Raw genomic sequence first — 15,777 nt, forward strand, 5'->3', positions numbered from 1 at the left:
ACGAGACAGGCTAGCAGCTGGGTAGCACAACAACTAGCTGAGGGCACCAAGGCATCTACAACATACAAAAAGTTCCATTCTATGGGACCGGTGTGTCACTTTGGGCAGCCAAGCTATACACAAGCCAAATCATCTTCTTTTGTAGTTTGATAGAAGATGAAGAGGGAAGGTTCGAAAATGGTGAATGGAACCTGGGTGCGCGCACACCCATTTACGAAAAGTTCAAAAAAATGCTATTTAAAAGATTCAAAAAAATGTGAAGTAAATTTTTGCATTGTAGATATTATGTTGATACTTACTCGTGTGTGTTTTCACGGAGAAATACCATTGTGTGTGACCTACATAAAAATGACAAAATGCAAATTCCTATTCCTGTGAATAGTACAAATTCCTGTTCACTATTCTCATTTCGACATTTTGTCATTTTTATGCAGGCCACACACAATGATATTTTTTCGTGAAAACTCACACGAGTAAGTATCAACATAATATGTACATGCAAAATTTTACTTCACATTTTTTTGAAACTTTTAAATAGCATTTTTTTGAACTTTTCGTAAATGGGTGCGCGCGCACCCAGGTTCTATTCCTCCGGATCGATACTATTTTCCCCAGATTTTGGTATTAAATATTGAGTCATCTTTTGTGGGAAAACACGCTTGCTGCTACTGAATGTGACACATCTAACTAGAAAAAAAACACTAAAGTAGCATTTGAATAATTTGACGTTCCTCATAAACGAGCGGAGATTATTGTCTCCCGGGCATTAGTGATCCCATTTTCTCAAAAAAATTGAAAATCGTATTTATGAGTTTGATTTCTTTTGAAAAAACCCTGGATGTGACCAATAATTTATCCCACGAGCGTGCAAAGCATAAATTTTAAATAATTTGTATTTGGAGCTACAAAAAAAAGATAAGCATGTGGATCTGAGTACTTATATTTTTGAATCTCCAAATTTTATCAATTTTTGTCATCTTTGTGTAGCCCATAATATAAAGAACTAGGTTAAATCATTGACTATGTCTAGAATTTTTTGAAACTTATAAGAAATAATATATATTTTTAAACGAAGCGATCACTGGAGCTTGGTAGCCAAAATCACTTTCTGCTAATAAACACCTTATTAACGCTATAATTTTAATTTTCTATTACCTAATACATAATCATAGACTAGAATCCACTATCAAGATATTCACTATACCACGTTAGAGATTTATATGATGATATATAATAATCATAAACTAAACTCAACACACATAGACATTAGTATATGCAAGTCAAAGATTGAAGGCTTGTGAGGGGTTGGTTCAAATATTCTTAGAAAGGCAATGTTTATAACATGAGAACCTACCGTCACTTTTATCAAAAGATATGTCTTAAATTTAGCGCATCGGAATCCTATTTTTCATTAAGTGACATCCAATAGAAGCTATATAAAGAGCAACATGATTAAGGTTCTGCAATATTTTCATGATATTTTAATTTCATTGCATTTAATGATAAAACAATGGTATAAATTATGTTGGCAATAATGGAGCGTGTTATTACTAGCTGTTCAAATGTCATATGTTGGTATTGTATCACAATTCTCATCGTCAATATGTTTTTACTGGATTTTATGTCATAGTGTGATGATTTTATTGAATATATAAGTGAGGTGATAATACCATTCCGAGCACTTTATTTTTACATGAGTCAAAATTTCGCTTCCAAAATGATATGCGCTGCCTAGGTTATATATTCTTTTTTCTCTGATGGCACGATCAATCAAAGCTTATTTGGGCAACATCGTTTTCTGATTACACGGTTGAGTACATTCAAGCAACCTCTTTCTTTTCTAAAGACAAATACTACTTTTTTTTTTCTTCCAAAACCAGTACTTCTTTTGAAGGCAAATGCCATAACAATGTTCTTGAGACCCAACCCTTTTTCGAAGGATTTTAAACCCGAGGTTTGTGCCCATAGTCAATACCGCACTCAACTGTAGAAGGTACTAGCCGACGAGACGGGCCAGCAGCTGTGTAGGACAACAGCTGGCTGAGGGCAGCAGTGGATCTTCAACATCCAAAAAATGTCATTCGATGGGGCCGGCCGGTGGGTCACTTTGGGCAGGCTAAGGGCATCTCCAACCGAGCGATCCAAACGGACGCGCTGGGCTATCCGTTTTGGGCCGTTTGGATGGTCGAGCGGACACTCGGATAGGGGCCCGTGTTCGCGTGTCCGTTTGGGTCGCACGCTGCGCCCAACGCGCGGACGCAGCGCATATGTAATAAAAAAACAAAAATGAAAATGAAAAAGGAAAACAACAAAAAATAAATTTAAACTAGTGGTTAGTTAAACTTAGCCCTATTTTGGGCAATTTTTACACAAAAGAAAGCCCTATATGGGCTTTAAACTAAAAAAAAAAGAAACCCTACCTAGGGTTTGCGAGCACGGTGGCCGCCGGCAGTACTACCCCCAGTAGTACTCGTCGTCGTCGGTGTCGATGACGACGACGCCCCTCCGGCGGCGACGTGCTGTTCCGGCTCGAAACGCCGGAGGGCACCGGGGACTCCGGCCAGGGCGACCACTGCTCCCTTTCCCAGGCGGAGTGCGGGTTCGGCGGGCTTGCCGGCCTGCGCAGCCGTGCCCACCGCACGGACTCCTTCCGGAGCTGCTCCTCCGCTGCGGCTGCGGCTCCGCCTCTAGCCGGAGCGCGGCCGGCGCTCCTCCTCCGCCGTGCACGCGGCCCGGCGCTCCTCCTCCCTCTGGAGCGTCGCACGGCGCGTGGCCTCCTCTGCCGGCGCGCCATCTCGAGGAAGGCCCACGCCTCCGCCTGGGCGTCCTCCTGGGCCTTCCTAGCCGCCTCCTCCAGCCGCGGAGGCGCGCAGCCGTCTCTCGTGAGGTGCGGCCATTTGGCTGGGATCGTCGAGGTCGCTCTGCTCGCGGGACACCGCGAGCGCCGCTGCGGCTCCGGGTTGTCCTCCTCCTCCTGGGGATGGTGCGGGGGCCGGGCTCGCCGATGTAGAGGTCGTCGGGCGGCGGCCAGCCCGCCTTGCGGTGTGTGCGCGAGCGCGCGAGGCGCGCCGTCGCGGAGGTGAAGCACGTGTGCCGGCGCGCATCGTGCTCCACCTCGAACCACAAGTCCCGATTGGGACTTGTGTCGCCGTAAGCGGGGTCCTCTGGAGGTCCGCCGGCGGCTGCGCGGCGCCTCCGGATCTCCGCGACGCGGGCGCGGCCGGACCCGGGATGGGCGGCACGGAACCCGATCTGGGCTCAGGTGCCAGCCGTGGGGGAGGTGCACGCCCCCCACGGCATTGGGACGCCGGCGTCCCAGAACATCTGCGCCACCGCTACGGTGACGTAGATCCGGTCGCGTCTGGGAGTCGCCGGCGGCCCCATGGCGAACTCCGCCGGCGCGACTGGCCGGCTGCTGCCGGCCTCGTGGTTGTTGGCAGACGGCTCGAACTCCCGCTTCGGGGCCATGGCGGCGCGGAAGCTTCGAGCTCGTGCGTGCGGCCGGAGTGGAGAGTGGGGACTGGATAGGGACAGTCCCCCTTCCCAGTCCACATTTAATAGGACTGGATCACCGACAGCTGGGCCAGCCACGCGGACCAGGAGCACACGCGAGCACGCCGCGTGCCATCCGCGACCACGCAAACCCGGCCCAAATTTGGACTAGATTTGCGTCGTTCCGGATGCCGCGGCCATCCGCTTTTGCGGTGAGTCCCCGCGTTGGGCTGAACCCATACGAACGCGCGGACGCGAGATGGGTCCGCGCGGTTGCAGATGCCCTAAGCCATACACCGGAGTGGCAGATCGTTCGTCTCTCAACATATGTACCATGGCACACGGCCCACCAACCCACTAACTTTGTCGATCCAGACGCTCGCGCGCGCAACAGAGGAGTAGCTGCAGAGCGCCGAGCCCGCATCCACACGGTGAGCACTTGGTGGTAAGTGGCAGCTCAGTATCATGGCTTCACATCATGAGCGAATTACCACCCAATTATCCGTCTTCCGACACACCACCGCCTGCCTAGGTTGCCCCCTAATCTACTCAGTGATTGATTGCACAGGAAGCATATAGGCGCCTTTTAGGTACGTGTCTTCCCTCACCGCCACCGCGTCCAATCCGAACCACCTATTTTCATTCGAATTTACTAGGAAGACCGGCGATCTGTAGGTGCCACCAGCAAAAAAGGAACAATGGGTTGTTGGCTGCAGGTATAATATGTTTGTCAGCTTGACACAGTGCCCTTTTGTGTACAGTAGAAAAGCCCGTGAAAAGGAAAGAATCAATTAGTAGTTAATCAGTAGTGCGTGGAGGTATTTGCACAACCACCACTTATTGCTGGTTGCACAAAACATTTTATCTGATTTTGCATAAATTATCAACTATACGTTTAGTCAGTTGCCAAGAGAGCCAAACCTATGATGAAGCTACATAATAGAAAATCACATGTCCGGGGACCACTAAATACTAGTAGTTATTATTCTAAATTGTATCAATTCTATGTAGGGTACATATTCTTTCAATTACAACAATTCTTTTTTCGAAAAGTTTGAAATATTAGTTAGTTATATCATTTTAATTACTGAAATATTTTCATATTATTTTATAAGCTTGAAAAAACACATTGGATAATGAAAGTGGATATCATCGCTGCCTTGTGAGGCCTGGTCGTCAGATGTACAATTAAGCATCTTAACCATAAATTCGAATTTCTATGCAATAGAATACGCCAATAGTTGATGATATGTGCAAAAAACAGGCATGGCCGACTCTATGTTTTGCAGGAGCCTAGGGCGAAATCGGTGATGTGGGCCCCTGAGGCTTTACACATAAGTATGCCTTACATAGTACATACATGTATGTGTGCCCATATTATGATAGAAGAAAAAAAATCAAAATAATAAAAGCATGCCCGTATGATTACGTCATATAAGAACTAAGTTCCAGTGAAACTGGAAACAATGTTTTAGTGCTTAAAAGGTCTTTCCCGAGAACTTTTGACGCAAAATCATTGAGGAGAATATTAAGATCAATGTTGTCCACGATATTCATCCCAACTATTGCAACAGTTTGGAAATAAATGACTTAGATATTTTCTAGATACAGATGTGTATACACATTAAAATATATTTAGATACATTGATATGTAGAAAAAATGTTGTCATTTATTTCCGACTAGTACATCACACAGCCAAGCTGATATTACCGTTCCTTGTATTTCTTTTCTAAGCACCTTTTTGGAATTCGATATATTATCTTCTGAGTATTTTTTTTTCAAGCAGCAAATAATATTTTTGACGCAACATTGTAACACCAATAATATTTTTGAGATAATAACTGGTGGAATTCATTGGCGAAACCTTACAAACGACTCCAAAAATAAAGGAAAATACAATATGATCCCAGACTTTCGCAAGAATGACCTCACACCATACTTCCAGACCACAATCAAGCCCATCGTTCTCGTCGTCACCAAACAAATACAGAGATCGGAGCCAGAGGCAGCGCATCTTCCAACACCAACGAATCACCGCCGCCACCGCCGCCACACTGGGCTTTGAACACCGAAGGAGTGCCCACCCTGGAGGGTGAGAGCTAATAATCTTTTCCAGACCATCGGGCAGGCAGGAGATGGGGAAGAGCCAACATTATCTCCAAACAAAGATCTCCGAGCAGTAGACCCAAGCCACCAGTAGAACGCTCCAACATCTGGCAGGTTCAGGCGTCAACACGTCAAGCCGCCTCCACCCCTCGCCACCAAGGCCGGCTGGAGGGAGCTGCAAGACGCTGCAGCCGCAGACCACCAAAAGAGCACACACGACCCTAAAAAGGAGGACGGTGGTGCCATCCTCTTCCTCTTCCTCGCCACCACGGCCGGCCAAGGGGAAGACAACATCAACAACACTCCTCCGACTCCCAAACAGACTCCACAAACCCCGCGGCTGGGTCGAAGATCGACCGCGCCCGGGGAGACCACCCTACTCCCCAGATCCACAGATCTGGGAGGATACCTGGCTAGCAGCTCGCCGGTGCCACCACAAGTGGCCTTGCCGAGATGGGGGTCGAGCTCTAGCCCTCTTATTCCGACGCGACGCCGCCTCCACCATCATGACGACGTCTCCCAAGAACCTAGACGAAAACCAGGCCGAGCCGCTGCCCGGCGCAGCCGGAGAGGGTCTCCCTCCGCCGCCACGCCACCGGGGCTTTGCCCGGCAGCGCCACCAGCGGCGGCGACGGGAGGAGGAGGGTGTTGGAGCTAGGGTTGAGAGAGGCGGAGGGAGGGTGTTGGCGATGCGGCCAATCCTCAAATCTTGTAACACCAATAATTGGGGAGGAAAAATAGAAGCTATAATTTAAAAATCAGAACACTAATCAACTTTGGTAAATCAATGATGGTATGTATTCAGAGCTGAGAAACTGAGGATATCCATACCTGTACGGTTGTGTACTCTGCAGTCGCGCTACACATGATGGAGTCCCCTTGAGCCATGGGATGCTACATGCATTTGTTTCGATCTATTTTCTACTCTTCCCCTTCTGCCACGAGCTTCCTCTCAAGCTATTTTTTTTTTTATCTGAGCAAGCTGGGTTGTGTATAGCATATCAAGGGTCCCCTTGAGCCATGGGCGCCCCTAGGCCGTCGTCCCACCTTGCCATAGGTTAGAGATAGGTAAAGTAAGTGTTTTGTGCAACGAATGATATTAAAAGGTAATCATTCAATCTCGATTTAACAGGCACGCACGCATTTTAACATAAATTTTGACCATTAATTTGATTAATAAAATATAAATTTTATGTCTACACAATCTATATCATTAGATTCGTATGAAAAAAGTTTTCCAATGATATAATTTTTATAACATATACTATGTATTTAATATTTTATTAATCAAAATAATGGTCAAAGCAATTTTTAAAACTACGTGCGTGCCTGCTAAACCGAGACGGAGAGAATAGTGGTTCTTGCAATTTCCTCGTAGTGCATGCTACGGCACACCAAACAGTTATGAATCATCGCGTATCTGAGTATATGGTTGTTAACGGTGTATCATGGTATGTACTTCCTTGTTTTAGTGAAAAGTTAACATCTCCTAAGTTTGATTAAGTTATAATAAAATAAACATCTAGAATACTAAATCCATATCAATAGATTTACCATAAAGTATATTTTCTCAATATATCTATTCAATATTGTGAATGTTGATATACTTTTCGTAAATATTTAATCAAACTTAATAGGATTTGACACCTAAAATATGTGCTTCCTCCGATCAAATTAATTAACTTCACTTTATTTAGATATGGATGTACCTAGATGCATTTGTTAACTAGATACATCCATATTTAGATAAATTAAAGCTAATTATTTTGAATCTGAGGGAATAATAAGATGTTCCACAAAATTTGGCTAAAAGAAAGCAAATGAAGTAGTGAAACCTGCCAAGGACAACTTGAAAACGCGTGTAACTAGCAGGCCGCCCCGTCCGGCCCTGCCGACGGCGACATTATATTGTGACACCGGTGGCGCAGTCGCTCGCCGTGCAATTGCTGGCCTGATCAGTCGCCATAGGCAAACGCTCCGACGGTCCGACCTACATAGACTGTGCAGGTTGGTTACGTGGCCGTACCGCTGGTCAGCGTCCACGTCAACGACCGCACGTCACCACGGACGGAGCTGCTGGAGCGGCAAAACTCAGGTGAGGCTTACGAGAGGGACGGAGGGACGATCCAACATGCTACGATTTCAACGGCACGTCGTCATCTCCCGCACCGGTAAGACTAGCGGGTGCACCCCCGCACGGACCAAGCGCAACCGGCCGGGTGCATGTCATGTGATTAATCTCGCTTCCTTCCTTGTTCGGTTCACGGGCAAGCTCAGCTCCCCTGCACTCCATGACGTACGTACGGTCGAGCTCTGCTGGGAAGAAAACTCCGCTGGCGCTGGGCGCACTACCAGAACAAGATGAGAAATGAAAAACTTTATTCTAACTTCTTGATGTCGCCACTGACCCTCACCATCCTGAAAAACACTAAAAACCATTAAAAAGAAGGGAACATACACCCTCCTGGGCAAGGGGTGTGGTCCGGCGCACCTCCAAGACCCAAGGCCAGCGAAGGTGGAGCGGACATGCAACATAGCACCATTAAGGGGGACATAACCCTGTCATCCTCTTTGCCTAGCTAACTCTTTAAGAAATTCTATTGTATAAATGAAAAGAATATACAAAGCTAGGATCATGAAGTTGTCTATAGGAATATGCATGATTTAATCCGTCAAAAATACTTTTCATGATAATGATATTTGCAGCATTGATTTCTAACTTCTAAGAGTTTTTTTTTTAGTTTCAAAGAAAGAAGATGTTATGCTCAAGCTAGTTTGTACCCATAAGAATGTGGTAATGGGGCATGCAAACGCTAGGGAGGATTTTTTTTCTTTTTTTGCTTAAGCAGGGGAACTCAACAATTTGGACTTCAAAGCCATATCTCATGGTGAAGGTTAGTTCCATATGCTTTATTCTTAAGCTAGAAAGATACCCCACACGTTGCAGCGGGAATCTTTTAAGTAACTGTATTGCATGAATGAAAGGTATGCATCACGAAAATAAAGTTGTCTATACAGAACTATGCATGATTGAATTGGTGAAAATAGTTAAGAGGCCAAATTTTATTTTACATGAAATTGTTGTACATTTGACGGCAAAAACTGGTGACGTGGACAATTGAGTGGGGAAAATAGATAACATGGATAGCTCACGTGTAGACATATACCATTATTAATCAACATTAGTGGGGATGACATGGACATTTTATTGGCTAATGAAGTAGAATATGTGGATAGCTTGCATGTATATGGATAGACTAACATTATTTGGCATGAACTTGGTGTATATTTGACGGTTTAAAAATCGTGATGTGGATAATTGGATGGGGAAAAATTAGATAACATGGATACCTTACATGTAGAGAATAACCATTATGGATCAATGTCAGTAGAGATGACATGGACAATTCACTGGCTATTGGAGTAGAATATGTGGATAACTTGCACACAGCGATAGACTACCTTTAATTGCAGTTAGTGTATATTTAGTGTCTAAAATTTGGTGATGTTGACAGTTGGATGGAAAAATAGATGGCAAGGATCACATGTGAAGGTAAACCATTACTAATTAATATTACTGGGAATGACATGGACGTTTCATTGGCTAATAGAGTAGAAGATCTGGATAGGTTGCATGTAACGTAGACTAACATTAAGTACCGTTGGTGTATATTTGATGGCTAAAATTTGGTGATGTGGATAATTAGATTGGAAAAATAGATAGAGGAAACGCTTTGTTTTGCAAGAGTATAGATAACACTAAATCACCGAGATGGAGGAAACGTTTCTTCCGTTCCTTTTCTCCAACCGTTCTCAGCGGGCCCCTAGCTACGCTTTGCTTGTTGCATCGACCTCACCAAATGTGAAGCAGCCGAGTTGATTGGCCACCTGCACCTACTATGCCTTTGCTTGCAATCCACACAGGGAAAGAAATATAATCAGGGTTCGCGGGCCCGAGTTTCGGCTTTTGATGGCGTTGCGGACTTTAGACTAGGTAATCTATTCGCAGCTTATAAAAAAGAAAAGAATAGGTCTAAATAAAAGAATTCTCACCATTCTACTACTAGTAGTAGTATATGTTTGGTAGTACATCGATGATCCATCGCTTTTGTCGAGCGTGCCAATGATGGTGGCCAGATAGAATTTAGTTAGGTGCACCAGATGGTCGGTATCATGAGCCAGCCGTGGAGTAAAAACCAGTGGTCTAATCCCACCTAAAACGAGCTCTTTTACATTAAGCAATGCTGCAAACTGGTTGTACAGAAGCTTTGAAACGGTCCTATTATATTGTTTGCTTTTTTCGAAATGTAGTATATTGTTTGCTGTATCGCATCGCTTCATCGTGTGTCAATCTCCTGCTCCACCATGATCGAGCTCGATCGCCTTTTCCTTTCCGCGACATGGAGTTCTTACCCGTTTTTCTTTTTTCTTGACAGGCTTAATTAGTGGTAGTACTCCTTTCTCCCGCGAGAAGCAATAAGAACAAAATATTAAATGCACGATGGTAACTGAATTTTGTGCCGCTGCCTGTAGCCGATCACACTTGTGCACCAACCAACCTCACAGGAATTTCGTGAGACGGAATTTAATTATTTATTTAAACAGGAGAACCTGAGCAGAGTCCTGTGACCAACCTACCATCGCACTCGGGGCAAGTCTTGCCTTGCAGAAAAGAGCGCCCAACGCACATCGATCGCCTACCCTCCGCCCCGTACCGTGCCATCACCACTCAACTACAGTAATGCCGATTAATTAGGACATCTCTAGCTGCTCGAAAAAACTAGCTTAGTGACCTGATGTAAACAGACCGAGGCGTCCATGGCGACTTATTTCTGGCCTTAATTTGGGATAACAATGTGACGGGGCGGATGCGCCACGAACCGCTCGCATGTCCTTCCGCGTAGTCATTGGGTCCTGCTTCACTAGTAATGGTAGGTCGAGATCTGCCCTGGCATCAAAGCCAGCTGCTTAGCTCTGTTTTGATCTCCGACAACCCGGCATAAATAGCCGGTTTGATCTGTTTTGATCCGCGCGGATAGCAGGATAGGAAAAACCTACCACAACGGTTCGACGTAAAGGGACTTAGGCGTTTGCGGCATCCTATTTCTAGCCCAAATTTAGGCCGAAAATGCATTCCCCACGGACCCTCATGTGTCCTCCCGTGTAGTCCTTGGGACCGCCTAGCAGTGACAGAACGGGAAGTTTCCCCTTTTGTCTTATTAGTATTGGTAGGTTCAAACCATGTGGCTCGACTCAAAGTACGATGCCAATAGCGGCTACTAGCCAGCTATTTCGCAAGGAGTGAGAGGCGCTGTTGAAATGTTTTAACAGTGATCACCCACCACCGGAGAAGAATAGGCTAAGTGAATCACGTTATGCTCAAGGCTCAGTCGCAAAGTGTAGGATGTCATCGAGAATGCTCGTAGTGTAGCCTTCATTCGGTCGGCTACGAAAGCCGATATCATCACCCTCGATTTCAACGATGAAGAATTGCGGGTTGCCGGTGGCCTCTGGCGGCACGTGAACTTGGCCCATGTGAGAAAGACTCTGATGAGGAAAACTTTACTTTCCTACAGATTTTTTATATACATTTGGTTTATTCCTCTAGATTTCATCTTAAAATAAAAATAAAATGGTGTTTTCATCTTAGGGCATGTACAATGGGTGATATCAGCCTTCCCTTACGCCTGTCACGTAGAATTTTTTCTTAGTTAGAGGAGAGAGAAGCAAGAAAGAGAAAGTTATCTTCTTTTAGCAAAGGGATGATCTCTTATAAAATAAAACAAGACTATTTTTCCCATTGTACGACTTATCTTCTCTTAACAATACAATATCCTACTAAAAACAATTAATTTACATTTATTGTAAGGGGATGACAATAAGAGATAATGCATTATACCCCTGATGTTGACGACTAAGAAAAGACATGCCTTTTTTACCATTGTACATGCTCTTATGTGTGTTGCCGCTGGGTCTATCCATAATCTAAACGGATAAGAGAGCGGCACGACCGATTTTACATCCGACCCAAACGAATCAAGAAAAATACATTTAGTATCTGAAATATGTCGAGCCTCCCAGAGCACTGAGCCACACACACCAAACTTGAATCCGTCGGTCGAAAAGAGAGATCCAATTTTGGTTTAGAAAAAGCGAAAAAAGTGGCAAGTAGTTGCTGGTGGTCTTGCGACACAAGCTAGCTAGCTAGGAGATAGCTAGCAGCGCAATGTCGTCGCGCCTACCCGCGGTTGTTGGAGCCGGACCCCTGCCTTGCCCACCGCGCGCGTTATATCTGCTCCTGCAGAGACCCCGGTAAGGTCAGTATCTCAGTGGTGGCTATCTCAGTAGCTAAAGCTACCGCCGGCAGATAGATATAGCGCGGCCAGATCGATCCAAATGCGCCCTCGCCCCTCAGTGTGAAGCATACACACTATCTCGATCCGGCAGCCATGGTGAAGCTCCTCGCCGTTCTCGCCCTCGTCGCCACCGCCGCGTCGCCGTTAGTCCTCCGCGCCGCCGCCCAGGTACGCGCTCGAGCCGTCGATCGCCGGCGTGGTTTCAGAGTCGACCGAAGCTGAGAATGCGCACGCCTAATCTTGCTCTGGTATTGACAATGCAGGGCGAGGGGCTGCTGCCGTTCGCGGTGGGGGCGGCGCCGGCGGGGTGCGACGTCGGGGTCGGGGAGTGGGTGTACGACGAGGCGGCGCGGCCGATGTACGAGGAGGAGGCGTGCCCCTACATCCAGCCGCACCTCACCTGCCAGGCGCACGGCCGGCCCGACAAGTCCTACCAGCACTGGCGCTGGCAGCCCCGCGGCTGCGACCTCCCCAGGTCCGTACACTCCGGCGCACTCCGGCACGCCGGCGCCACCGCCGTCTTATCTTTCTTCTTCTTCGCGGTCGTACGTACGGCGAGCTCGCTGGTGATCGATAGATGCGTGTGGAGCACGTACGGTACGGTAGGATCCAAATGAATGCCCTTGACGCACGCAAGGAACCTCACGTAAAGATACGTAGACCTCGTGGCGTACGTGCTGCCTTTTTTACGCTACAAGAGGTCACAAAAACAAAAGGACAGTTACTCGTGCTGTAGCTAAGCTAGCTAGGACACGCCAATAATGCGGTGCACTGCCGATCCGAAGGACAGAGCTACAGTCCAGGGGTAGGTGAGCCATCCTCTCGTGGCCGTGGCCGTGGGGTAGAATAGAATAGAATTGAGGTACAGTAAAAATCACTTGGATAGAATTTGAAATTTTAAAACTTCAAAACCGTACTGCAGTGCTGAACGGCTAGGCAGTAGGCACTACTCTGTTGTGTTGTGCCCACAAGTCCACTACAATACAAGATGGTGGTTTCGAAATTCCATATCTGCATGGTGCGCTGACCCTGAGCTATCGTTGCACAGCTCTTTTGGGGAACATCGAGTGGTGTTCAACTGTCCAAAATGTTTTGGTTCTAGTGGCAGCGTTTGGTTGGACGTAGAGGTCAACCGCCGATAGTGGTTTGCAGTTTGGTGCAGGCCCCATGCGAGTAATGAACAAAAAAACACAACGCTCAATGGACAACAACCTTTCTCTATTTTGTATGACTAATTTTCAGTCGATCTAGAATTAAGCTAATTCTCAACCAGGTGATGTTATGTGATGTTATGTAACTCAGGTTGCAATATATAACTAGCAAACTGGCAAGCACGGATCACAGTGCGATCCTACGGTCTAGAAGTTTGGTCGTTGACAATTAAGCTCCTCCCGCCGATCCAAAATAAATGTGGGAGATATCGTACAAACTTTGCATTAAATCAGTACAAAATCAGCGACACATATTATGGATCGGAGGGAGTAATTCAATTAGCATAACCATTTTTTATTTGACAAGAAATGAATAGACATTTCCCATTGAGAGATTATATCGAAATCGATGATGTGATTCTCGGTGTTCATTCAGAGATTCAGACAGACCGAAGTGTTGCTGGTTGCTGATTTGTTCTGTTGTTCATGGTCCACCTCAGTTCAATTCATCAAGGCTAGCAACATGTTCTAAGATTTTTGTCGTTGTTGTTGTGCTGCTGCAGCTTCAACGCGACGGTGATGCTTGAGATGCTGCGCGGGAAGCGGATGCTGTTCGTGGGCGACTCGCTGAACCGGGAGCAGTACGTGTCCCTGCTCTGCCTGCTCCACCGCGCCGTGCCCGAGGGCGCCCGGTCCTTCGAGACCGTCGACGCGCTCAGCATCTTCAGGGCCAAGAACTACGACGCCACCATCGAGTTCTACTGGGCACCGCTCCTCGCCGAGTCCAACTCCGACGACGGCGCCGAGCACGCCCTCGACGACCGCGTCATCCGCGGCGCGCCCATGGACAGGCATTCGCGGTTCTGGAAGGGCGCTGACGTCCTCGTCTTCAACTCTTACCTCTGGTGGATCACTAGCTCCAAGATCCAGATCCTGTAAGTAACCAAAACCCATCTCCAACATAACAATCTCGATCACCACGCTGGCTGAGTAACACCTTGATCTGAACTAAACTGAACGTGCACGCGAATGGTTGCTTTGCAGGAGAGGCGCCGACAACGACCTGAGCAAGGCCATGGTGGAGATGGAGGCGGAGGACGCATACAGGCTGGTGCTGCACCAGGTGGTCAGGTGGCTGGACGCCAACATGGACCCGACGAAATCTAGGGTCTTCTTCGTCACGGCGTCGCCGACGCACACCAACAGCCAGCTGTGGGGCGAGGAGATGGAGGGCGGCAACTGCTACGGCCAGAAGGAGCCGATCACCGACGCGTCGTACCGCGGGAGCACGAGCAGGGCGATGCAGCGGGTCACCGGCGAGGTGCTAGGCGCGGCGTCGGCGAGGGTGCCGGTCGGCGTGGTGAACGTGACGCAGATGTCCGAGTACCGCCGGGACGCTCACACGCAGGTGTACAGGGAGTTGTGGGCGCCGCCCACGCCGGAGCAGCTCGCCGACCCCAGGAGCTACGCCGACTGCACCCACTGGTGCCTCCCCGGCGTGCCCGACGCCTGGAACGAGCTGCTCTACTGGAAGCTCTTCTTCCCGGCCGCCGGCGACCAGGCGCTCTGACAATGTGCGTGCGTCGTCGCCGCTCTAACTTCGTACAGTATCGTTTTTCAACTGGTGTACTGCGTCGTTCCTGTTGACGCGGTGGCTGTAATACGTTCCCGGTTTTGGCAATCTGTTCAAATCTCTGCTCTGTTCCCTTCAATGTTCAGCTGTGCACACGTCGGATGCTTTCGATCTATGGGCATCCGTGGCACGTGAAGGCCACGAAAGCCCTGACGCGTGGGCCAAACAGTAGATAATATTGTGAAGAGTCAGGGACTCGAAGGGCGTTCGGTCATTACCGAAAATTCGGTCTTTCTATTTCGGTCTATTTTGAATTCGATCCTCTAGAAATAAAGATCGAAAATTACTTGTCAATTTTACTACCCGACAAATTCGGGTACCCGATAATTCGGGTTCGGTTTCAGTCATGATCGAACTTTGCGATAGTTGTTGTCAACACAAAACCTTGGAGAGTATTTGGTGAAAGTTCTGGGGCAACAGTTCCATAGTAACTTGATTTTTTTTCAATGCATGTATTCGTATCAGTTTGCAAGAACAAATATTAATAGTGGCATAATATAGCAGTTTGATCAACATTCATATTATCCGGTTCATACTTCATAGGTCACATATTTACGAATTTTCAGCCAACAACAAAAGAATACAACCATACACGTCAATAGTCACAAGCTCATAGTCATAGACTAACAAATGACAACAAAGTATATTTTGGACAACAAAAGGTTAAGGCTAAACCTGTCCAATCAAGAATTGGGCCTCTCGAACATAAAATTCGGTCAGTTCGGTCTATTCGGTTATCATGAACAAAGTGACCGAATTGACCGGACTAAATTCGGTCTAAAAAATTTGCTACCCATATTTTGATCGGTCTTTTTGGTCTCGGTCTTTTCGGGTTCGGTCTCGGTCTTTTCGGGTTCGGTGTTCGGTCATCGGTTTTTATGCCCACCCCTAGACTCGATGGTGTGCGCAAAGTTTTGTGCCCTGCCTCTCTAACTTGTTGATCAGCAAAATGAATATAAAACTTAAAAATGTGGTTAAATGCTTGAAGGACCTTAAAAGTTGCTTTTGTCCATGTACTAGGATAGGTACCCGTGCGTT

General features: G+C 47.0%; 1 protein-coding gene across 1 annotated transcript; it reads left to right on the forward strand.

Annotated features, from left to right (window-relative positions):
* The first annotated feature begins 11,904 nt into the window (after positions 1–11,904).
* Positions 11,905–14,818, forward strand: LOC127319703 (probable xylan O-acetyltransferase 11). Its single transcript, XM_051349671.2, has 4 exons — positions 11,905–12,123; positions 12,219–12,430; positions 13,670–14,041; positions 14,151–14,818. Exons 1-4 carry the CDS (start codon positions 12,049–12,051, stop codon positions 14,674–14,676), a joined length of 1,185 nt encoding a protein of 394 aa, XP_051205631.1. The 5' UTR covers positions 11,905–12,048; the 3' UTR covers positions 14,677–14,818.
* The last annotated feature ends 959 nt before the right edge of the window (positions 14,819–15,777 follow it).

This window comes from Lolium perenne, chromosome 4, assembly GCF_019359855.2.
Source record: "Lolium perenne isolate Kyuss_39 chromosome 4, Kyuss_2.0, whole genome shotgun sequence".
NCBI lineage: Eukaryota > Viridiplantae > Streptophyta > Magnoliopsida > Poales > Poaceae > Lolium > Lolium perenne.

Bases quoted from the DNA above. Each gene is read 5' to 3' on its own strand.
- LOC127319703 (XM_051349671.2), top strand. From the start codon at position 12,049: ATGGTGAAGCTCCTCGCCGTTCTCGCCCTCGTCGCCACCGCCGCGTCG. The intron at 12,124-12,218 runs GTACGCGCTCGA...TTGACAATGCAG, and splicing joins TCCTCCGCGCCGCCGCCCAG to GGCGAGGGGCTGCTGCCGTT. The intron at 14,042-14,150 runs GTAAGTAACCAA...GTTGCTTTGCAG, and splicing joins AGCTCCAAGATCCAGATCCT to GAGAGGCGCCGACAACGACC.